Here is a 24420-nt window from a genome sequence, read left to right as displayed (position 1 = left end):
GGTAAAGGACGTGAATAGACATTCCTCCAAAGAGGATGTAAAAGTGGCCAAAAAGCATATGAAAAGATGCTCAACATCACGAATCATTATGGAAACACAAATCAAAACCATAATGAGATATCATCTCACATCTATTAGGATGGCTACTATTGAAAAAACAAAACATAACAAGTGTTGGTGAGGATGTGGAGAAAGTGGAACCTTGTGTAGGGAAAAGAAAGAAAGATCAGACTGTTACTGTGTCTATGTAGAAAGGGAAGACATAAGAAATCCCATTTTGACCTGTACTTTGAAAAACTGCTTTGCTGAGATGCCGTTAATTTGTAACTTTGCCCCAGCCACTTTGCCCCAACCTTGTGCTCACAGAAACATGTGTTGTATGGAATCAAGGTTTAAGGGATCTAGGGCTGTGCAGGACGTACCTTATTAACAAAATGTTTACAGGCAGTATGCTTGGTAAAAGTCATCGCCATTCTCTAGTCTCAATAAACCAGGGGCACAACGCACTGCAAAAAGCCGCAGAGACCTCGGCCTTGGAAAGCCAGATATTGTCCAAGGTTTCTCCCCATGTGATAGTCTGAAATATGACCTCATGGGATGAGAAAGACCTGACCGTCTCCCAGCCCGACACCCGTAAAGGGTCTGTGCCGAGGTGGGTTAGTGAAAGCGGAAAGCCTCTTGCAGTTGAGATAGAGGAAGGTCACTGTCTCCTGCCTGCCCTTGGGAACTAAATGTCTCGGTATAAAACCTGATTGTACATTTGTTCAGTTCTGAGATAGGAGAAAAACTGCCTTATGGTGGGAGGCGAGACATGTTGGCAGCAATGCTGCTTTGTTATTCTTTACTGCACTGAGATGTTTGGGCGGAGAAAAACATAAATCGGGCCTAGGTGCACATCCAGGCATAGTACCTCCCCTTGAACTTAATTATGACACAGATTCTTTTGCTCACATGGTTTCTTGCTGACCTTCTCCTCACTATTACCCTGCTCTTCTGTGGCGTTCCTCTTGCTGAGATAGTGAAAATAATCATCAATAAAAACTGAGGGAACTCAGAGACCAGTGCCGGTTCAGGTTCTTGGTATGCTGAGTACTGGTCTCCTGGGCCCACTGTTGTTTCTCTATACTTTGTCTCTGTGTCTTATTTCTTTTCTCAGTCTCTCGTCCCACCTGATGAGATATACCCACAGGTGTGGAGGGGCAGGCCACCCCTTCAACCTTGTATGTGATTGGTAGCAATATAAAATGGTGCAGGCTCTGTAGAAAATAGTATGGAGGCTCCTCAAAAAATTTAAAATAGAATTACCATATGATCCAGGAATTCCACTTCTGGGTATAATATGGTTTGGCTTTGTGTCCCTACCCAAATCTCATGTAAAATTGTAATCCCCACATGCTGGAGGATGGGCCTGGTGGGAGGTGACTGAATCATGGGGTTGTATTTCCCCCTTGTTGTTCTTGTGATAGTGAGTTCTCACGAGATCTGGTTGTTCAAAAGTGTGTAGCACCTCCCCCTTCTCTCTCTCTCTCCTGCCACCATATGAAGACGTGTTTGCTTCCCCTTCACCCTTCTGCCATGATTGTAAGTTTCGTGAGCCGCCCCGTCCCAGTCATGCCTTCTGTACAGCCTGCAGAACTGTGAGTCAATTAAATCTATTTTCTTTATAAATTACCCAGTCTCCGGTAGTTCTTTACAGCATTGTGAGAATGAACTAATCCAGGGTAACTACACAAAAGAATTGAAAGCAGGATCTCAAAAAGATATTTGCACATCCATATTACTAGTATGGAGTGAGACCACCACTTCTCCTGCTGACCTTCCCTTCTTCGCCACCACCCCCTCCCTGTTTCCCTAGTTTATAAGACAAGAGAAAAAGGAGAAAGCGAAAAGTTGGAAAGAAACAGAAATAAGATAAATAGCAGGACGACCTGAGCACCATCACCCGGCCCTGGTGGTTAAAATAATAATAATAATATTAACCCATGACCAAAACTACTTGTGTTATCTGTGAATTACAGACATTGTATGAGAAATCACTGTAAAACTTTTGGTTCTGTTAACTGATGCATGTGGCCCCCAGTCACATTCCCCATGCTTGCTCAATCTATCGTAACCCTTTCATGTGGACCCCGTAGAGTCGTAAGCCCTTAAAAGGGCCAGGAATTTCTTTCTCAGGGAGCTTGGCTCTTAAGACACAAGTCTGCCGAAGCTCCCAGCCAAATAAACCTCTTCCTTCTTTAATCCGGTGTCTGATGAATTTTGTCTGTGGCTCGTCCTGCTACAATAGCAGCATTATTCACAATAGCCAAGAGGTGGAAGTGTCCACCTACAGATGAATGAATAAAGAATACAATACATGAATATTCATACAATGGAATATCAGCCTTAAAAAGGAAGGAAATTCTGACATATACTACAACATGGATGAACCTTGAGGATATTATGCTAAGTGAAATAAGCCAATCGCAAAATGACAAATACTGCATAATTCCACATTTGAGGCACCTGGAGTAGTCAGTCATTGAGACAGAAAGTAGAATGGTCGTTGCCAGGGGCTGGAGAGGGGCAATGAGGAGCGGTTTGGTTGGAACAGATATCAGTTTGTGAAGATGAAAGTTCCATAGGTGGATGGTGGTGATGTTTGCACAACAACGTGAATGTACTTAATGTCTTAGAACTATACACTTAAAAATGTTAAGATGGTAAATTTTATGCTGTATGTATTTTGTCATAATTCTACAAAATTAAAGGCAGTTTCATTAGTTCTCTGTTATAACTTGGATGCCAGTTCATGCAGAAAGGCAATCTCTTCAGGTCTGCCAGGATGGAGTGGTGACCTGGAAGAGAATCCTGTTCACTGGAGCAGGGGGCTGCTCTCTTTCGAAGATGCAGTGGAGGTTTTCTCTTTCTCCACATGAAGGGGAGGAAAGATGACAATGGCAGGGGGTGGGGGATAGGCAGTGAAGTGCATTCAGCAAACTGTGGAGTTCCATCCAGACCAAGAAATTCTCCTTAAATGAAGTCTGTGGCACAGTTCTGGCTTCCATGCCCACTGTCTTCTGTGATGCTCTTGGTAACCAGCAGAGAGGGCAGGGCATGTTGTGTCACATCTGCTTTTCGTGAGTTTAGACCAGGGGTTCTCCACCTCGGCACTAGTGTCTTTTGGGCCAGAGGATTCTGTTGTGTGTGGCTGTCCTGTGCATTGTTGGATGTATAGTGGCATCCTTGGTTTCTACCCACTAGATGCCGGTAGCCCTCCCCCTGACCCAGTTGTGACAATCAAAAATGTCTCCCGACATCACCAGTGTCCCCTGGGGGGCAGAATCACTCCTGTTTCAGAACCATTAGGTTAAAGGTTTTGAGACGCACACAGAGTCTGCACAAACCCAAGTCTTCTAATTCCAGATCTCCCATTCTGCCATGACACCAAGTTATTCTCCACCTAAGGCCCCCTTGACAGCCACTCCCCACCCTTCTCCTCCCTAAAGCAGGACATCAAGGGATGCCTCACTGGGCTTCCTGGCTCTCTGGCTCAAGTGGGTCAGCAAAATGGGAGCCACTGGTGAGAGAGAGGAGGGGAGAAGCAAGAGGGTGGGGTGTGACTTCACCTGTCCTGGCCTCCATCCCTGCACACCGATGGGGACTATGACAATGAGTTGGCTACACCAGGCTTTGGCATGACCTCTGCCTCCCTCTGCCCAGTGAGGCCTGGGAACAAGGACAGCTCCCACAGCCACTGCCCCTGCCTGCTTCCCACTCCCTCGTCCCTGGCGTGGCCTTTGCATGCCTCTGTGCATGGACCTTTGATTCATTTATTTCCAATTAAATCCTCTGACTGGGTCATCTGTTCCAGCCTGTTAAAACCATCACCCAAACTTAGGACAAGAACTGAAAGTCAGCAGGTGAACACGCTGCAGCTGATTATCCACACCCTCCCTTCCAGCAAGCTCTCTGCTGCTCTATTGAATACGTCTCCTCTCTGAAAGCGTCCCCAATCCTGCTCGCTAATGCTCTTACGGTGCGCTTCTCCCGCCACCGTAGGTTAAGTTATTTCTGTCCTGTCTTATCTCCTCCACTGGACTTGGGGATTTGGGAGGAAAAAAGAAAGGGATTGTATTTCACTCCATGTATATGAAAATGAATTATTTTGTGTTGTTTTCCATTTTTCTTCAATACTTGGATACAAAATTGTATTAAGACATTTTTAGAATTATTTTGAACTTCCACAGTTTTTAGAATAATCTATGAAATTTTCAGTTTTTGAAACTTTCACAGATTTCTTTCTACCTTTTGGATCTCATTGGGAAAGTACTCCAGGCACCTGCAGCATTTATTCCCATCTGTTGGGGACTAACTGGCTCGCGGCATTTTTTCAAAGCTCTACAGGGGCCAAACAAGATGCCTGGCTTAATCTAATAAGCTCTCTGGGTGCCCTTGTGCCCGAAAGTACTAACTTTTGGGTATTTTCTTGGACTCCTCAGAACCAAATGGCACCTCACTTCAAATCACGGTCCACTTGTTAAACTTACTGAGTGCTTGATACATGCCCAGAGTGTGATCCGCACTCAATATATGGATAATTAATTCAAATGTAATCTGACTTAACATACTCTGTACTCCAACTCTGCAGACAAATTTGTAGTGGAAGGAGTCTGGTGCATGAATAAATAGATACAAATTCAGTACAAAATACGTGTTTCATGACATTTTCGTGGAAAGGAAGTGAGGAAAGTTGGGAGGAGCAGATGTGATGAACATCTAGTTTTTGGGGAGGCCTCAGGGATGCCCGAAAGGAAGTCACTACCCAATCCAGGTAGCCCTGGTCTAGGAGAGGTGAGGAGGAGGGGCTGGGGAGCTAGTGATACAGACAGAGGAGGGCCCATAAGCACACTACAAAGCTGGAGAAAGAGCAGTTAAAGAAAAGTGGCATAAAGTCAGAAACAAGTCTGAGATGCAACAGTGTCTTGCTCTGTCACCCAGGCTGGAGTTCAGCGGCATGATCACGGCTCACTGCAGCCTCTATCTGCAGTGATGGCTCAAGCAATCCTCCTGCCTCAGCTTCCTGAGTGGCTGGGACCACAGATGCATGCCACAACGCCCAGGCTGCTCTTGAACTTCTGGGCTCAAGGAATCCTCCCAGCTTGGCCTCCCAAAGTGCTGGGATTATAGGTGTCAGCTACCACACCCAGCTAGAATTAGTTTCTTTAAACGCTAGGCACTGAGTCACACAGAATGCCTGAGACATGATCATTGCCCCTAGGAAACTCAGCTGAAAATCCAAGTATGCAAGACTGCCTGGATGCCCAGAAGGCCTAGGAACATCAAGAAACCTAAGTCCATGGGCCGGGGTCTGTGAGAGCCAAGAGAGAAGGCTTTCTGGGCAGGGTGACCAAAGTTGTAGCCTGGCGGGCAGGGCAGATCCACACCAGCCTCAGAGGAACAGGCAGGGCCAGCTGTGCTGCAGGCATCTTCATAGAGAAGACGCAGGAAGGGTTTCTGAGGGCAGACGCAGGGAAGGGTGCAGGGCTGATTCTGAGTCAAGGGCCACCTTCTCTCTGCGCTGCTCATATGCACCACTTATGTTATCCAGAGCGAAGCAGTGAACATTGTAGGGCTGTGGCTGGTGGCTGCAGTGAGGCCAAAGACCTCAGTCCTGTGGGAACCTCTCTGATCCTCCAGAGACCTCAGGGGCACAAATAAAGCAATCCAACGTACAGAGAAGACAGACATGGAAAAAGTATGTTTGGGTTTCTAGAGACTGTATTAGTCCATTCTTGCATCACTATACACAAATACCTGAGATTGGGTAATTTATAAAGAAAAGAGGTTTAATTGGCTCATGGTTCTGCAAGCTGTACAGGAAGCATGGTGCTGGCATCTGCTCGGCTTCTAAGGTGAAGCCTCAGGGAGTTTTCACTCAAGGTGGAAGGCAAAGGGGGAGCAGGCACTTCACATGGTGAAAGCAGGCTCAAGGTGGGGGGAGGTGCCACATACTTTTAAACAACTAGATCTCATGTGAACTCCAAGCGAGAGCTCACTTATCACCAAAGGGATGGCCCAAGCCATTCATGAGGCATCTGCCTCCATGATCCAAACACCTCCCAGCAGGCCCACCTCCCACATCAGGGATTACATTTCAACATGGGATCTGGGTGGGGATAAATATCCTAACTATATCAGGGACCATCTCAAAAAAGTGTCCCAGAAGAGCAGGGGTTGGAAGAAAAGGAGTTTTGTGTGAATGCGAGCAGTGCCTTCATGCACATGGAATGTGGGGCCATCCTGGAAGAGGTAACCCTCAGCCACACACACAAGAACGCACCCAAGTGTGTGTGCACACACATGCACAGCCACATGATGGCTTTATATCCCATCTCAATAGCCTGTCCTGAATCCCTTCTTTTGGAAGCAGGAGCTATGTCTATCTTTAGCGTTCCTGTAAATACCACAGCACTCAGGACACTGCATGAAACCCAGTGTCTTCTAGAGCAGTCAGTAACTGTCATTAAAGATGGTCCTCCCTAACGTGGGCAGATGAAGCCAGTCCAATGGCCGGCGAGGTACACATGCAGGTGTACAGGCAATGGTGTTGAGTCAGATTTCTCTGGTTGCTATAGTTTCAAGGTCACTGGATGGTAACTAGGCAGCTTTGCTGGTACCTTGTCCCTGTGCTTTCCCTCAAACTCTAAACTGACCTGAGAAACCCCTAACCTGACATGCAACTAGTCCTCTATGCTATATTTCCAGTTGCCATCTTGGACACCTCTACCTACCTTTTGCGGACACAGCGATGTGTCCCAAACTGCAGTCTTGTTCCCTTGCAAACATGCCCTCCACTTGCATCCCTTCCTCACCATTCACTGTGCTGCCCAAACTACAAGCATGAGCATTCGCCTTTTATCCTCGATTCTGGCTCTCTGTCGCGTCAGCAATCCTTCCCCGTGTTGCTGTGGAGATGCTTCCCCGGCACCTACCTGAACCATAGCTGGATGCTGATTGCTCTTTCTGCCTCCTGCTTTTACTCCCACCCTCACCTCCTTCTCCATACTCCTACCACCAATGTCTTCTAAAATGCAAATGTAAGTACATCACTCCCCACTGCAGTATCTGTCAGTGACCCTGAAATGCATTCAAAAAGAAGTACAATATGTTGGCAAGGTCTACCAGTCTTAATTCAGCGTTGTTGTTCCTTCAGTCTCATCTCTGGCCATAACAAAACGTCCTGTGCAGTGCTCTGTCATGCTTCCAAGCCTGACCCCCCTCATCCCAGTCCTGCAGATTTGTCACATGTCATGTCCTTCTGATTGCTGGTTTTCTTCTGTTTCCATGCAAGCATGTGAATTCTTTGAGGACAAGGGTAGTGCCTTGTTCACCATGAAATTTCTGGCATCATGCTTTGCACATAATAGTTATCCAACAAATGTGGGTCGAATGAATGAATTGTATGCAACACCGGATCAGGAGCTATGATACAAGTATTTTGGTGGCATAGGCTTGTCTCAGAGAAGCCTCTAAGCCTCCCTAAGAGTTCATGGCCATAAACCAATAGTTTCAGAGCTACTCCTTTTTTGATATGGATATATCTTGGGCTTATTAAATTGAAAGCATATATTTTATTTTTAAAATGTTATTAAGTTAACTAGGGGCATCGCTCCATCCTCAAAATTGTTTTGGAGACACCATTAACCCACCTAAATTATTAATAAAAAAAGCCATTTATTCCACACAAATAGCTGTTTGAGGCTGTCCTGCTTACCTACAGATACTCGTCTAAGAGCCCATAGACATTCAGACACCCGCAAACACAACTTACTTTCTGGACCTCCCACAACATTCCTCACTTTAGATCTTTTTTTTCTTATCCCCTGTCTTTCAGCTTTCCCATTGCAGAACTGCTGAGAATAATCGAAAATGCTCTGCCTGGCAACTTCCAAGAACAAAACCCCAGGGACTAAGAGAACGCGATGATTTTTAAGCTGCCAGTTAAGATGTAGCTCCTTCATCATCACAGGTGAAGCACCAATGCCTCTCGCACGTGAAATCCGTACACTCCTAGAGTCTTACTACCTAATGCATTTCCGCAATCTGGGACGCCTGTCATTAGCGTCTCCAATAGTTCTGGGAACGAGGTGGACTGCGGAAGTACTGTATTAAAAAGTTAACGTTTTTCCCTGGGACACCCCCTCCTCACAGCTATTAACGAGGGGAGAGAAATCAGGTGACTCCCAGTCATCATGCAGAGGTTTCCTTACCATTTACGATCCAGTCAAATTAAAGAATAAAAATAAAATCCTATTGGCGCAGCGGCCACCAAGTCTTCGAGGCCTGGCCTCGGTGGGCGGGGCCGAGGCCGGAGGAGAGGGGGCTGCACGAGTGGGCGTGACCTCGCGGAAGGAGCTGCGGAGGGCGGGGCCAACGGGGAGCGGCGGGGCTGTCGGGTGGGTGGGACCTCGCCGGAAGAGCTGCGGGGGGCGGGACCAACCAGGAAAGGGCGGGGCTGTCGGGTAGGCGGGACCTTACGAGAGAAACTGCGGAGGGCGGGACCAACTAGGGAGGGACGGGCCTGTCGGATGGGCGGGACCTCGAAGGAGGATCTACGGAAGGTGGAGCTGGTGAGGGGAGGGGCTATTCAAGAGGAGGAGCCGGTCGAGGGGAGGGGCTGGTCGAGGGGAGGGGTTGGTCGAGGGGAGGGGTTGGTCGAGGGGAGGAGCCGGTCGAGAGGAGGGGCCGGTCGAGGGGAGGGGCCGGTCGAGGGGAGGGGCCGGTCGGGGGGAGGGGCCGGTCGAGGGGAAGGGCCGGTCGAGGGGAGGGGAGGGGAGGGAATGGGAGGGGAGAGGTTGGGGGCTGGTTGAGGGGAGGAGAGAGGAGGGGAGGGAAGGGGAGGGGTTGGGGGCTGGTTGAGGGGAGGAGAGGGAGGGAGGGGAGGAGAGGGAGGGAGGGGAGGAGAGGGAGGGAGGGGAGGGGAGGCGGGGCCTAGCGGGGTCCCGCGAAACAGCCGCTCTCTCGGTTCCCGGGCCTCTCTGTGCGCCTCAGTGCAAAGCGTGCGGGGCACTCTTGACTGCAGCGAGACCTGCGGCGGTGAGGGGGCGAGGCCAGGAGGCCGCGGTTCACGCCTCGCCGGCTGCAGAAGTTGTTGCCATACATTTCAAATGTGCATTTCCTACGTCTCACGCTCTGTCTTGCGCCTCCACAGCGGGCCACGGCCCTATCACCGCAATCGCAGCCACACGCTCCCTCCCCTGACTTGGCTCGGCTCTGCTCTGCGGCCAGGCCCGTGCCCTGAGGCCGCGGCCTGCCTTAGGCCGGCTCGCGGCGACTCGCGACGGAGAGCGCGGGTGTGAACGGGTCGCGCGGAGAGGGTGGGGGGAGCGGGGAGCGTTAGGGCACGTGGGGGCGCGTCGACCAATGGCAGGGCGCTGTTGAGGGCAGCGGGGCGGGCCCGGGCGCGGGGGCGGGGCGAGAGGCGAGCGGGCGGGGCGGGGCGGCCGGCCGGGGGTGGGGAGGGGCGGGGCGGGCCGGCCGGGGGAGGGGCGGAGAGACGCCGCCGCCGCTGCCGCCGCCGCCGCCGCCGCCGCCGCGGCTGCCGCAGCCTTTGGGAGCCTGGAAAAGGGGAAGCGAGAGCGAGCGAACGACTCAGTCCCCGGGCGGCGGCGGCGGCGGCGGCGGCGGCGGCCGCGGGGGCGCGACGGCCGGGGTGGGGGCGCTGCTGCTGCGGGGGCAGGCGGCGGCAGGGGCGGCGGCGGCGGAGGTGGCCCGCTCCAGCCATGCCGAATAAAAACAAGAAGGAGAAAGTGAGTCCGGGCCCGGCCGCGGGACGGAGGTAGCGGGGAGGGACTGCCGCGGGAGGGCGCGACGGCACCGGGGTCCTGCGCCCGGGCCCCGGCTCAGCCTCCCCGCCCGACACCGCGGGCTCCCCGTCCCCGAGGACGGCCGGGCCAGGCATCCCCTGGCTTCTCTCGCCCTCAAGCCTGGTGGGGGCGGGGAGCCCGGGGATCGCGCCGGAACCGCGGGGCCCAGGCCCGGGCCGCGGGGACCTTCGTGACGGGCCGGGGTTGAGCGTGGAGGGAGGGCGCGGCCCGGGGAGAGGGTCGGAGGGGCGCCGGCCCCCGACAGCGCGCCGTGGGCCTGGGCGGGCAGGTGCGGCCGCTGAGGGGTTTCGCAGCCTCGCAGTCTCCCGGAAAGGAGCTTCAGGGATGGGGGCTGTAGACTCCTGGGGAGGGACCCCTGGACGGGGGAAAGGGAGCGGGAAGGGACCCCGCTGAAAGCTGGTAAGGAATTCTGTGCCGCCCCAGAGGGACGCTGTGAGGCTCTCAAACACTATTATTATCCTGGGTGGCGGCGGCGGTGAGGGCTGCGAGCAAGGGTGCTGCGTTTGCATTCGAGGGGGGCGGGTATGTTTCTGCTTCAGGTGGAGCTCTGTAGCGTTTCATTATCACCCCAGAAATCCTCACTCATAGGGTTTAGGGTGGGAAGGAAGAAAGGGATGTGATATGGATCTCAAAATGCCAGAAGCACTGTGTAAAATTGGATATATCTGTTTTCTGCTTGAAGTTTTCAACCTCAAATGCAGATAAAACGAAAGGAATCTGAATGGGGGGTGGGGGGCATTGCACTGTTGGAATCCTAAACAATGTGATATAGAATTTCCTAATGGGATGAATTAAAAATATCAGAAGCTCTAGTTAAGTTGTATAAATAAATCACTTTTAAAACTGCATTTGGCTTATCTGATATTTACCTGTCTGAAAAGTGAGAAGACTAATTGCCTTTGCTTGATGTTTACCAGGAATCACCAAAAGCAGGAAAGAGTGGAAAAAGTTCAAAAGAAGGACAAGACACAGTAGAATCAGAGGTAACTGTCATCAAATATTGACTTTGTATTTCATACACAGCTTTTAACTTAAGGTAGAAAAACTGAGAGTGATAAAGCCTAGAATCTTCTAAAATGCTTCTCTCTGTGAGGTTTTTTTTTTGTGGTGTCTTTCATAACCCTCAATTTTAGTTGTTTAGGTATTTACTGTTTTGCTTTGGAAAACTATTAATGATTTTATGAAAATTGTGCTTGCCTATGGAGTTGGTTTGTGGGTCTTTTGGGGGTATTTTGTTTGTTTGTTTTTGAGACTGGGTCTCACTTTGTCACCCAGGCTGGAGTGCAGTGGCTCAGTCTCTGCTCACTGCTACCCCTCACCTCCCAGGCTCAAGTGATCCTCTTACCTCAGCCTCCCAAGTAGCTGGGACCACAGGCACATGCCACCACATGCAGCTAATTTTTTTTTTTTTAATGGAGTCTCACTCTGCCACCCAGGCTGGAGTGCAGTGGCTCGATCTCAGCTCACTGCAACTTCTGCCTCCTGAGTTCAAGCGATTCTCCTGCCTCAGCCTCCTGAGTAGCTGGGATTACAGGTGCCCACCACCATGCCCGGCTAATTTTTGTATTTTTATTAGAGATGGGGTTTCACCATGTTGGTCAGGCTGGTCTTGAACTCCTGACCTCGTGACCTGCCCACCTCAGCCTCCCAAAGTGCTGGAATTATAGGCCTGAGCCACTGTGCCCAGCCTGGAACTGGTATTTTTAAGTTCATTTCCCACACCTCAAACCCAGCAGCCCTCCTGTATAGGTTGGTGTTATGGGGTCTATGGTGGGTGTTGCTATGTTGCTTTTAGCTTTAGGGTCATCCTCCGCCACCGCCACTTCTTTGCAAGCTGCCAGGCGACTCAGTGGTTGGTTCTTTTTCTTCCATCACCTTTGTTTTCCTTCATACTATCTCTGCTACTGACGTCCTGGGCTAGCTCCCTATTTCTGTTGATGATTCCTTGGCCTCTTTCCCCCGTAATGTTGGTATTTGAAAAATTTACCTGATTTTGATATGTTATTGTTGTTCACATTCTGTATGTGTGTGTGTGCGCGCCTGCGTGCGTGCACGCACGTGCATTGGCCACTTGTGAATTTCTTTGCCTCTTGGCTTTGGCCTCATTGAGGAACAGCTGGAATGCCAAGTGAGGACTGCATCTACTTGAACAAGGTTGATACTGTTCCTTCACACCGTGAAGTGCCTTCAGAGGATTTGCAGAGTCACCACTTTCCTTTGCCTTTTCTTCCTTGTGATTTATTGTTGAACTGGAGCACCTGGGGCCAAGGGTTCAGGAGCTGCGTGGACCCAGGCAGAGCTGATGGGTCCTTTTGAATCCATGGGTAGCAGATAATTGGCTTAATAGAGTGTCATTTCTCCAGAGCTGGATCATTGAGGTCCCAGTCTTATCACAAACGACATTTATTTGCCAGTGTCAGACTTCCTCCTGTAAGCCAAATTAGAATGAGTTCAGTTCTGTCTGGGAAGCACAGTGAACTGGCGATGATCTGCAGTGGACTTTTTTTTAGCTCTGCGTTCTCTCTTTTCTATCACTTGGTGTATTCTGAACCTCCCTCCTCTTCAGCAGGTGGTTTATTCCAGCAAATCTGTTGCCCTCCCCAAAGCAAAAAGCAGAAATCCAAAAGGTTCCTTAAATGTCAATAGTTAGGATCATTTGTGCCAGTCTGTCCCTCCCTGTCTTTATAGCAGACAACTGAGGTTTACTATGCCATGCTTGGATTTCACTTGCTTATTTCTTCCCTGTCACCCTTTTGACTAAATTCGTTTAGATGAAGACGAAACGTAGGTGCTTCATGGAGGTGTATGCGATATGCCTTTTTTTTTTTTTTTTTGGTCTTTTGATCTTTCATTAAAACTGCTAAGATTTCTTCTCCCCATAACTTTCTTGCTAACGTACCTATATCCTCTTACTTTAGGGATAGGAGCATCAGTGTGTATATTTCATTTATTCCTATTTTTAGTAGGAAGATCCTGGCTGTAAGGATGAATAATGTTAAGTTTAAACCTGAAAAGTCTGTCAGTAACTCAAAGATACCAAAACCACTACTATGTGAAATGTGTGTTTTGAAAGCAGTTTGCCAGCCATGTAAGACCTGCGGTGTAGCCTGCAGTGCCTGAGTATGATGCCCCACTTGTCTTTTTGTATTTTTTCTAGTGCTACTGTCTAAGAGCTGGAGCTACAGAGCTTGAAATTACCACTGAAAAATACTGAAATGTTGGGCCCTTCACTGCTTCCTTATAAGGATACCAGAGGCAACATGGCATATTAAGCTTGACACTTGGCAGATCACTGTGTAAATTGTTTTTCAGGAATACAAATTGGGACACTTCTGTTCATTTGACCTTTGAGTTGACCCTTAACTTTTTTATTATTGTTTTTTTTCCGCTCAGTCTTCAGCTGACTGCTTCACTTCTAGTTCCACCCACTTACCAAATATGATTGACTCATGCAGGTGAATTAAACCATTATTGCACACTTTTTCCCTCTCCTCTCTTTCAGTATTACTCTTAACTTGAATATTTTAACCTGAACGGTTTAAATAGGCTTGACAGTCCCATGCTGCTTTCAAGCCCTTTTATTTTATTTTATTTTATTTTTGAGACCGAGTTTTGCTCTTGTTCCCATGCTGGAGTGCAATGGCGTGATCTTGGCTCACTGCAGCCTCCACCTCCCGGGTTCAAGTGATCCTCCTGCCTCAGCCTCCCAAGTAGCTGGGATTACAGGTTCCCGCCACCATGCCCAGCTAATTTATGTGTGTGTGTGTGTATTTTTAGTAGAGACAGGGTTTTACCATGTTGGCCAGGCTAGTCTCAAACTCCTGACCTCAGGTGATCCGCCCACCTCAGCATCCCAAAGTGCTGGGATTACAGATGTGAGTCACCACGCCCAGCCCCTTTCAAGCCTTTTAACATCATGTCACCTTCACAATGAGCAGTTGCTCCCATTACCCAGTGAACTCACCTTCTGATGGGACAGTTACCCTACTTGGGGCTTCACAGCCTTAAGAGATGTGCAAAGCAGGGACCTGCCCAGGGCAGAGCAGCCAGACGGCATGGAAATAATCCCAACAGAGAAAGCATTCAAGAAGCTGGCCTCTGATTGACGTAACACACTACTTCAAGTATATGGCAAATCCGTATAATAAAATCCTGCCTGGCTATTCTTCAGCCTCATAGAAAGCAAGAAAGCAGGTGGCGTATGTTGCAGAACAATTCTTGGGTAGAACAAGGGGATATTTGATGGTTTGGGTTTTTCAGTAAGAAAGATAAAGTCCTGGAGTATAGGATAGAGTGGTAGAGTGGAAAATATTTCAGCCTGGGGGTTAAAAAATAAACATGCCGATTCTTGCTTTGTCATAAATGATGTCACCTAATTTGTGTGACCCTGTTTTCTCATCCCTAAAATGATTGGATGAGTTTAAGATTAGGCTCTTTTTAAATGTATGGGACAGATGGGGTGCTATCCTTCTTGAAAGACATTTTCCCTGCAGGTATGGCAGGCTGTATCTTTCAGTGTAGCAAAATTCTGTCAAAGGTCATAACTGCTGCCCTGTAACTTTTGCCTTATTCTAGAAACTTCTCTTTGAATGACATGTGTTGGTACATGTTTCTTCTCTTTCAGATAGAATGGTTAATTTTGACTTGTTGCTTATGTACATGTGTCCTGGAAATAAAAGTTTCTTCCCACTCCTTATTGCTGATTTATTTCATAGGAAGTCTAAGGAACGAGGCAACAAATGGGCTCATGGGTCACCTGAAGTTGGAAAATTCTGTGGAGATTAACAAAGGAGACTCACTTTTGAGCATCTGTTCTCAGTGTAACATTCAAATCTGTGGAAACATAACTAGGCACATTTTCTGATTATTTGGAATGTTAATAAATTGCTCTGAGATTCCTCAAGTCCATTTTGTAAGATCAGACCATAGGTGGGTGTTGTTTCTTTTAAGTTTGTGTACTGTGTCCAATGTCACATTTTTAAAAGTGTTCATGCTTTTTGTAAAGTGATTTGTTTTAAACACATTAAAGGTTGTTTGAGTATTGTCATGTGTTTTACACCTGCTTCAGCTGAGTTTTGTTTGAAAGTCTCTACAGCAACTCTTACATAATATCTGTTGCTGAAGAGAAAGAACAATCCTCTCTCCAACTCCTTAGCTAGCTTTGCCACCTTCTACCTTTAGTAACAACTTTTTTCCTGTTATAATCTCTCCCTTTACATTCCGGTGCCACCACTCTGATGGTCTAGACCTAGGGAGACTGACAGTCGCCTCGGGTCGCATAGGCCCTAGGCGAGGAGTAATTTTTTTAGAAATTAAAACTGAAATTTAAAAAATATTTATCTAATAATACACCCATTAAATGTTAACAACATTTTTATGAAAAATATCTTTGCAAGAAATACTCCTTCTTTTCACAGTCTCTGTAGCAAGTTTTCACCTGAGTTAGTGGGAGGAAGACAAGGACAGTCCTTTTGTTCGGTATGACCCCTCCAAGGAGGGCTCCTGACACCCTGTAGGCTCACTTCCGAGCTTGGGGCTTGCGCTAGAACCTCCCATGCCTTCGCTTCCATCAGTCTTTTCCCAACTTTTTCCATATAACCCTAAGCTGAACTTCAGTGAAACCCAGAGAAGACCAAGAGAAATAATACTTTAAAAATCTTTTTGAAATTCATATGTAACGATTATGGAGCAAATGGAATCCTTTGCTTTTAATTGCCGCGTCTTGGCTCACTCTTCCCAGCGCCTCCCCATGGTCTTTCTTTAGAGCCCAGGGGCATGGGAAAGAGGTGCTGCAGGGCGGATCCATCCCCGCAGCCACTGCAGCCTCAGCGCAGCCCTGAGCTTTGGGGTTGTTAGCAAGCAGCTGTCCTGAGCTTGCTGCCCTTGGGGCATGAGAGAGTGGTGGGTTCTTCCTTAAGTGGCTCCCTCCTCTAGCCCCCATTCCCGTCCTACATCACAAGCTGCAAGGTCGGTAGACCCCAGGTACCTCCTTTGTGACCTCCACCGCTCTAGACCAAGGGTTCCAATCGGAATACTTGACTGTGGGGCCAGATGTTTTGTCGCGGGGCTGCCCAGTGGCCCTGTACTTTGTAGGACATTCACCAGCGTCCCGGGCCTTACCCCTCAATGCCAGTGGCCCACGGCCCCCACCAAGTGTGACGACCAAAATGCCTCCAGACATTGCCTAACATCTCCTGGAGGATCAAATCGCCCCCTGTTGAGCCACTGCACTATGGAGGATGTACATTTGCTTACAAACCATGCCTGGCACATATACATCTCAGCATTGTATTTCCTTTAGAACAGCAGTGAGTGCTTACACAGAAGGGGGATCACTCCTTTATACTCTTCAAAATGACCGAGCACCCCAAAGAGCTTTTATTTAGTGGGTTATGTATATATACTGATATTTTTCCTTAGAAATTAAAGCTGAAAGTTTTTAAATAGTTCAGCTAATAATAACAATAACACCCATCACATGTCGGCATAAAAAACATTTATGTGAAAAGAATTTTTTTTTTAATTTGCTGAGAAAAGTGGCATGGCTCTGTTTTTGCAAATCTCTTTAACATCTGGCTCTGTCGAAGGTAGCTGTCTGCCCCTGCACGCAAGCTGTTCTGATTTTGTATGTGTAGCCTGTGAAAAACTCCCCATAATGACACTTTAAAGGGCAAATCACGTCTTCATGTTATCATAAAAGCAGTTTTGACCTTGTGGACCCCTGAAAGGGTCAAGGGACACCCTCCGGTCCCCAGACCACACTTTGAGAACCACTGTTTTAGAATACTCTTCCCCCATCCTCTGCTGGCCATCTGACTCCTTTCATCGTTTTTTTTGTGTGTGGGTTTTTTTTTTTGTTTGTTTTGTTTTTTTGGAGATGGAGTCTCGCTGTGTCACCCAGGCTGGAGTGCAGTGGCGCAATCTTGGCTCACTGCAAGTTCTGCCTCCCAGGTTCATGCCATTCTCCTGCCTCAGCCTCCCAAGTAGCTGGGACTACAGGCGCCTGCCACCACACCCAGCTCATTTTTTTGTATTTTTAGTAGAGATGGGGTTTCACCATGTTAGCCAGGATGGTCTGGATCGCCTGACCTCGTGATCTGCCCTCCTCAGCCTCCCAAAGTGCTGGGATTATAGGCATGAGCCACCGTGCCCGGCCCCTTTCATCTTTGTAGCTCCAACTTAAGCTCATCTATCCAGAAACGTCAGTGAAGCTGTTTCTCACCATCTTGGACTGTGCGTTTTCCATCTTTTAAATGCTTATAGCAATTACTTACTAGACCAGTGGCTGGCTGTGCATAGTTCTCTGCCACGTATACTGTGTTAGATGACCTTTGTTCCCCTGTGACTTGCCTTCCTAGCTAGATTCAGTCCTCGAAGGCATCAGTTGAGTTTGATTCTTCTTTGATCTTGCCGTATATATTAGGACCTAGAGTCAAGAAGTATTGAGTTGGTGGGTTCTGAAAGTACTGAAAAGGAGAGCTTCAAAACTTGTTTATTAAGAGGCTTATATATCACTTTTTTGATCCAATAAGGGAATTTTAATGTAGAATTTTTATTCAGTGTAATTCATTTTAAATAAATAACATTATTCTAAAGCAGAAGATTATGGTATTTAGGTGTTTTTCTAATGTCTTGTGAAAAATTTAAAAACTAGAGTATTTTGGTTTTTTCTTAGTTTTCTTTTACATACTTAGTGGAAAAAAGTGTAGTCTCATAAGATCATGGTTAAAAGGTCAGTGGTAAAAAGTATAACCTCATAAGATCTTATTTTAATTAAAGCATTTCAAAATAGGATTTCCATTTAAATACAGTTACGCATCGCTTAATGAGGGGGGTACATTCGGAGAGCTCCGCTGTTAGGCGATGTTGTCATTTTGTAAACATGATGGCATGTGCTTAACACAAACAGGTGGTACAGTCTGCTACACACCTAGGGCCTAGGGAATAGCCTGTCACTCCAGGCTACACACCTGTGCAGCATGTCATTGTACTGAACCCTGTAGGCACCTGTAACACAATGGCAAGCATTTGTGTATCTAAACATAGAAAAGATACCATAAAAATATGGTGTTATAATCGAAGGCACCAGCATCATTTGTGCAGTCTGTTGTTAAATGTTGGTATGTGGCAGTGACTGTAAAGGTTTCCCTGTGATCTTTTGTGCTTTGTATATCTTAATTTAAATTTATTTTGGGAATGTTTCTCAGAGCATAGTTACATATCTATTTAATGTGTTTTATAAGATAGGTTTTGTTTTGAGCACGTCTTGTTCTGTGCGAGCACTGTGTTGAGGATTGAGGAGATAAAAAAGAATAAGGAAGTATTGACCTGTTAGGAACGGAAGTATTGGCCGTTCCCATCATTTTTGAAGTGTAGCACCTGTTGCTTCTGGACATCCAGTATACTTAGGAGTAACTTGGCCCCCATTCAGTTAGATCTTGTTGTCCTTGATTGGATGGGACAAGATGGAAGCCATTTCATGTAAAGAGCCACCTGGAGTTTTGGGTGAGAAAATCAGATGCTTTAAAGCGTCTAAGCAGACACAGGCTCACCACTAAATTATGGAGCTCCAGAAAGCCAGTGGATCCTAGGGTGTGTATTATGGTTAAGGCCAGTAGATAAGATCAGCATTCCTCTCCCTCTTTCAGTAAAAGCTTCGCTACAGTATATGCAATTCTAGAAAGAGCTCATCAAGCAAATGATATGAAATCTGAAGTTTTCCAGTTCAAGAAAGATGCTCAAAGTTGCTACATTAAAGCAACAGCAGGGTGAACAGCAGCTTATGGCCCTGCCATGTGATGGTGGAAGGGTTTCCACCTGCATCCTTAGCGGAGCTGAGTGAGTCCGTCTGCCACCAACATGAAATGCGGTGATGTTTTCCTAAATCACAGGAAGATTCATCTGGAATATTTCCATTTGAAGACAGGTCTCCAGTGTTTCCTAAAACACTGGGTACCTGCCGAAGGGCAGGGCACAGCGGTGTCTGGTTTAGCACAACGTCCTATCTAAGCACCTCGCACGTTCCTATCAGTGTGTTGTGTTAAGCAGAGACTCTCCAGTGCTCCTGCAGTGAAACAAGTGCTGCTTCCCAAACCCAGACAACATTGTCATCTTCATGTTCTCCACCTGGGGGAGTGAGAGAACAAGCCTGGAAATTAAGCTCTCCAGAAGGGGAAAAAATTGCTTTATTAAGGACATTTGGCTTTTTCTTCATCGTGTGTGTGTGTGTGTGTGTGTGTGTGTGTGTGTGTGTGTGTGTGTGTGTGTGTGTGTGTGTGTGTGTGTGTGTGTGTGTGTGTGTGTGTGTGTGTGTGTGTGTGTGTGTGTGTGTGTGTGTGTGTGTGTGTGTGTGTGTGTTTGTTTGAGATGGAGTCTCACACTGTCACCCAGACTGGAGTGCAGTGGCGCGATCTTGGCTCACCACAACCTCCGCCTCCCGGATTCAAGCTGTTCTCCTGCCCCAGCCTCCCAAGTAGCTGGGATTACAGGTGTGTGCCACCACACTGTCTGGTATATGTTTTTTTAATATAAGATTGAGCGGCCGGGCGCGGTGGCTCATGCCTATAATCCCAGCAATTTGGGAGGCCCAGGCAGGTGGGTTACGAGGTCAGGAGTTCAAGACCAGCCTGGCCATGATGGTGAAACCCCATCTCCTCTAAAACTACAAAAATTAGCTGGGCGCAGTGGCAGGCACCTGTAATCCCAGCTACTCGGGAGGCTGAGGCATGAGAATCGCTTGAACCTGGGAGGCAGAGGTTGCAGTGAGCTGAGATCGCACCACTATACTCCAGCCTGGGTGACAGAGTGAGACTCCACCTCAATAGCAACAACAACAAAAATGGCCCTCAAGAGATTAATTTCAGATACCCTGCAGCCTGCAGGTGTTAGCTCTGACCAAGGGCTGGCATTGCCCAGTAGTAAAATCAAAGTACTAAGGGGCTCTGAAGGGGTTAGACCTGCCCTGGCCAAGATGTTCATTGTTTGCTGCATATGGCTATTTTAAATTTAAATTTAAATTAATGAAAGTTAAAATTATGTAAATAATTCAGTCCCTCAGTTGCACAGGCCACATTTCAGATGCTCAGTAGCCACATGTGGCCAGCAGCTACTCTGTGGACCAGCAGATGTGGAACATTTGCGGCTTCACAGAAAGTTCTGTTGGACAGAGCTACTTCAGACCCTAACAGTATTTTCCAAAATAATTCTTATGTGAGTGTATTTAATTTAGTTTAACGTATTTTGTTAGCTATCACTCTTCATATGAAATATCAAATTTAAGGTTAAATTTAAAGGAAGAGAAGGCATATATTGGCAAAAGAGAAGAGCGAGAAGAAGAGGGAGTGTGTGGTGAGATGGGAGGGAGGCCCTGTCTGCTGTTTGGTCTGTGGTTGGCCTACACCTGACACCCATATGAGAAAGACTGCATTGCCCATAAGAGTGGGACCTGGACAGACCCAAGAGCGGTTAAGACCTTTTGTCCTCCTAGTCTTTTATAGACATTTTCTCTTATTTATTTATTTATTTTGGGGCCAAAACACACATGGTTAAAAAATACAGTAATACAGCTGGGTGCAGTGGCTCACGCCTGTAATCCTAGCACTTTGGGAGGCCGAGTCGGGCGGATCACCTAAGGTCAGGAGTTCAAGACCAGCCTGGCCAACATGGTGAAACCCCATCTCTACTAAAAAATTTTTTAAAAAAATAAAAAATAAAATTAGCCAAGCGCGGTGGCATGTGCCTGCTGTCCCAGCTATTCAGCAGGCTGAGGCAGGAGAATCCCTTGAACCCGGGAGGCAGAGGTTGCAATGAGCCAAGATTGCACCACTGCACTCCAGCCTGGGTGACAGAGTGCAACTCCGTCTCAAAAAATAAATAGATAAATAAATAAATAATACGGAAATCAAGGTTCTCCCTTCATCTTCCTCCCGTTCTCAGACCTGCTTCACAGAGCACAGCCGCTTTGACTGTCCTGCTGATTAGGAATGGGGCCACTGTCCAGATCAGGGAAGCTGTGCAGTGTGGCAGAGGCTGGGCTCTGGAGTCAGGTCTCCCTTCTGTCCCCTGGAGGGATCATACCCTCTCTCTGTATCATGTTCCTGTTTATCTTGGCTGTTTTCTCTGACATTGCGGCTTCCCTCCAGGGGATTCCTTCATTCTCAGTCAGCCAGCGGGTTCATTCTGAGATCCGGCATGTGCTGAGCACCATGGAGAGTGCAGAGTTCCTGCTCTCGTGGACTGTGCCTCCAGTGAGGGCACAAAAGCAGAGTGCGGTGCTGCAGGTGTTTTCCACAGGGCACTAGTGACATTGGGCGTGAGAGCGTCTCACCTTTGCAGAGCAGTGGCCCTGGGGATCTCAACACCATGGTGACAACCAAAACCCCTCACATGGCTCCACACACTGCTGGTGGACAGGACCCTCTGGCAGCCCCTCTGCTGGAGATTGGGAGGCTGCTTCAAGGGGTCAGGGATGGTCTAACCAAGCAGATGACATGAAAAGTGAAATGTAAATGTCAAGAAGGAGGCCACAGTGCAAAGATCTAGGGCAAGATATTCACTCAGCCAGAGGCAGCAGGTAGTGCACAGGCCCCATGGAGGAAGTGAGTGTGTCGTGTCCACTGCCAGGTGTTCAGTTGGCTAAGGAGAAGTGAGGGTAGGCAGAGCGGGAGGGATGGAGGTAGGGAGCCGGGCACAGACAAGGTGGGGTAGGGTCTTATAAACAGCCTGCCTACGCAGGGTTTTGGGATTTTGGCGAGGAGGGGGAGTGGTTTTGGGGTTTTGTTTTTAGAGACAGGGTCTCACTCTGTTGCCCAGGCTGGAGTGCCGTAGTGCAGTCACAGCTCACTGCAGCCTTGAACTACTGGGCTCGAGCAATCCTCCCGCCTCGGCCTCCCAAGTGGCTGAGACTACAGGTGTGTACCACCATGCCCAGCTGATTTTTGTATTTTTTTTTTTTGTAGAGAAGGGATCTCACTGTGTCTCCCAGGCTAGTCTGAAACTCCTGGCCTCAAGTGATCCTCCTACCTCGGCCTTCCAAAGTGCAGGGATTACAGGCATGAACCACTGAGTCTAGTTGGGCTTTGAGTTTTTATTCTGAGGGAAGCCACTAGGGTGTTTTGAGTAGGGAAGTAAGAGGATCTTCCTATTTGCTGTGTGGGAACAAGGGGCAAGAGCTGAACAAGGAGACCAACTGGAAGACTCTGCTTCTCAGATGAAGGGTTTCTTTGTTCACACAGGCAAGGATGAGGCACTGGCACAGCTGGCCGCGGGCGGGCTTGTCAGCTGACCACTTGCTTTAGAGGCCTTGGCTGAGAGCTGGCTCTTGTGACTTTTGGCCCCTAGAGACTAAACTGCAGAGAATTTGCTTTGAGGTGCCGGCTTCTGCATTAGCAGCCTTAGTTTTTCCTCGACAGACTGGTTTCTTTGGAGAATCCCTTTTTCTTGTCACAACCACTCAGTTTACTGATGTTCTGCAGAGGAGGTGTGTGAGGATAAGGTGGCTATGGACAGATCAGTATTCAGACCTAACATCAATCTCCTTTTCAGCTGCATAGCTCACTCCTATCCTCTGCTATACCCAGTCTCCGAGTGCGTGGCCTCAGGGGGATTCTGTAGGGACAGAGCACCTGCTTTCTCCCTGCAGCCCCACCCTGCTTTGTGGTTGCCAGATGGAAGTTGCATCTGTTGACTATTCCTATGCTGAGATGCACCAGTGACTGCCTCCGCAGATCTTTTTATTACTGGAGGTCGTAACTTGCCTCTTCCTTCACTGTCACTTGTAAGGCAGGCTCAGGAGGTTTGCTGATTGTGAGTGCATCATCGGACTTGATCAGGGAAATCTGTCCTGTTTTCCATTATTTCTTCCTCTCATCCAGAAACTGTTGTCCTGGCACAAGAATCAGTAAACCTTCTTCTGTAAAGGGCCATATAGTAAATATTCAAGGCTTTAGGGGGGCACGTGGTCTCTACTGCAACTACTTAACTCTTGCTGTTGCAGCAAGAGAGAAGTCGTAGACAGTAGGTGGATAAATAGACATGACTGTATGCCAACAAAACTTTATTTACAAAAATAACCAGGAGGCCAGATGTGGCTCATGGGCTGTGGCTTCCCCAGCCCCAGCCTACTGGAATCCAAATCAGGTTCAGCACTTGGAGAAGCTGCTGCTATGGGTCCCTGGGCCCGTATCTGAAACCAGTACTAGTTATGGTCTGTGGAAGAGGTATCTTTTGTGTTTAACTCTATTCACCATCTAAGAGATACTGAGAGATCAGTGATTTGGCCCTGCCCACCTGAACAATAAATATCTTATATCTAGTTGTGACTTTTTAGAATTGCAGTGTTTAAATGAAGAGAAAGAACGGCTTGTTTCATTTGGTAATCCCTTACATGATAAAACATCTAGGAGAGAGGCTTTGTCACAAATCCAGTTGCCCATTTTGCTGTTTCCATGAAATATTTCAAAGTAGAGAGACTAATAGACATCCATGTATCTGCTGCACAGATTGCCTTTTTACTCCAAATATATTGGGGTGCTGTTGCCTGGCTGCATGGAAGGTTGTGCGCTGTGAGGGCACCTGGACACTTGGACTTGCTGTGTCTCTGTTAGAAACTAATGGGGCGTTGTCCCTGAGCGTGAGGGACGCCTCTGGTGTCTTGTTTCCTCTACCTGAGGAAGTGTGGCCATGCTTGTTGGGAAGACTTGGGAGAGGGGCACGTACCACTGAGGCAGGCAACGCCCTTTGCCTTTGTCCCTCTCTGGGCCTGGCAGCGGGGCTGGGCTCAGGGCCAGCAGCTCATCTACCCTGGCTGGGAACCTGAACTCCTGCATAATTTCAAGGCCCATCTGGGCAGCACCTTGCCTTGCCATGTGGACTGGCCACCTCATCTTCCCTCCTCTCCAGACACTCCCACCACATCCTTCCCCCCAGCCACAGACTCCAGAATCCCAGATCCTCACGGCAATAGACACCTTCTCCTCCAGGGACCCCGTGTCTCTTCAGTGGAGAGGCTCTGGGAAGGGGAGGGAACAACTTCCTCTTTATTCCCGTAGCTTCCATTTGAGTGGCCAACAAGTGTTTCAAATAGCATTTCAGACTGTGCCCCCCCATCCACTCCACCCCTGCCTTCCTCCTAGAAAATGCAGCTGCTGCTCGGGTGCAGCCACTGTTCAGACAGGTGGGGGCCGCAGTGTTCTCTTGGAACCCTCCGAGACCACCGACTTTCAGTGGCTTCTACTGACGGGAAAGGCCGACTATTTTGATTTGGGTTTGACAGATAAGCTGAGTTCGAAAAATAATTTCCCATCATTAAGCCAGACATCAAGAGGCTAAAGTAAATTCTAGGTCATCTCTCCCCTCACTGAGTGGGTAGAATAAAATAAAACTCCCCGTAACCAGCATTCCAGAAGAGGGCAAACGGGGAAGAATCAAGTCCTTTTTTTCAGATGTTGCCCAAGCCGGATCGCTAAACAGTATCATACTTCTTTATAGCGATTTCTTACCGCTTTAAGATAGATATCCAGTTTTTATTTCAGGAGTAAGCACTTAAACTGAG

The 24420-nt window shown here is 48.0% G+C and overlaps 1 protein-coding gene and 1 pseudogene across 8 annotated transcripts in view; both read left to right on the top strand.

Annotated features, from left to right (window-relative positions):
• Nucleotides 1-434: 434 nt before the first annotated feature.
• Nucleotides 435-1045, top strand: LOC139363991 (uncharacterized; annotated as a pseudogene).
• A 7412-nt stretch (nucleotides 1046-8457) lies between these two features.
• LOC105467393 (protein phosphatase 2 regulatory subunit B'gamma) overlaps nucleotides 8458-24420 on the top strand; it is a 167418-nt gene continuing 151455 nt past the window's right edge. For 3 of the 8 annotated variants that reach the window (XM_071099570.1, XM_071099572.1, XM_071099575.1), the window contains exons 1-2: nucleotides 8515-8612; nucleotides 10787-10852. In XM_071099570.1, the coding sequence (XP_070955671.1) occupies nucleotides 8571-8612; nucleotides 10787-10852 (108 nt within the window). In that variant the 5' untranslated portion in view covers nucleotides 8515-8570. Of the gene's footprint in view, nucleotides 8613-9569; nucleotides 9792-10786; nucleotides 10853-24420 lie in introns of those variants that run through there. The other 5 variants (XM_071099573.1, XM_071099582.1, XM_071099571.1 and 2 more) reach the window with 5 other exon arrangements.

This window comes from Macaca nemestrina, chromosome 7, assembly GCF_043159975.1.
Source record: "Macaca nemestrina isolate mMacNem1 chromosome 7, mMacNem.hap1, whole genome shotgun sequence".
Taxonomy (NCBI): Eukaryota; Metazoa; Chordata; class Mammalia; order Primates; family Cercopithecidae; genus Macaca; species Macaca nemestrina.
This window is presented reverse-complemented; position numbering and strand designations above follow the sequence as displayed.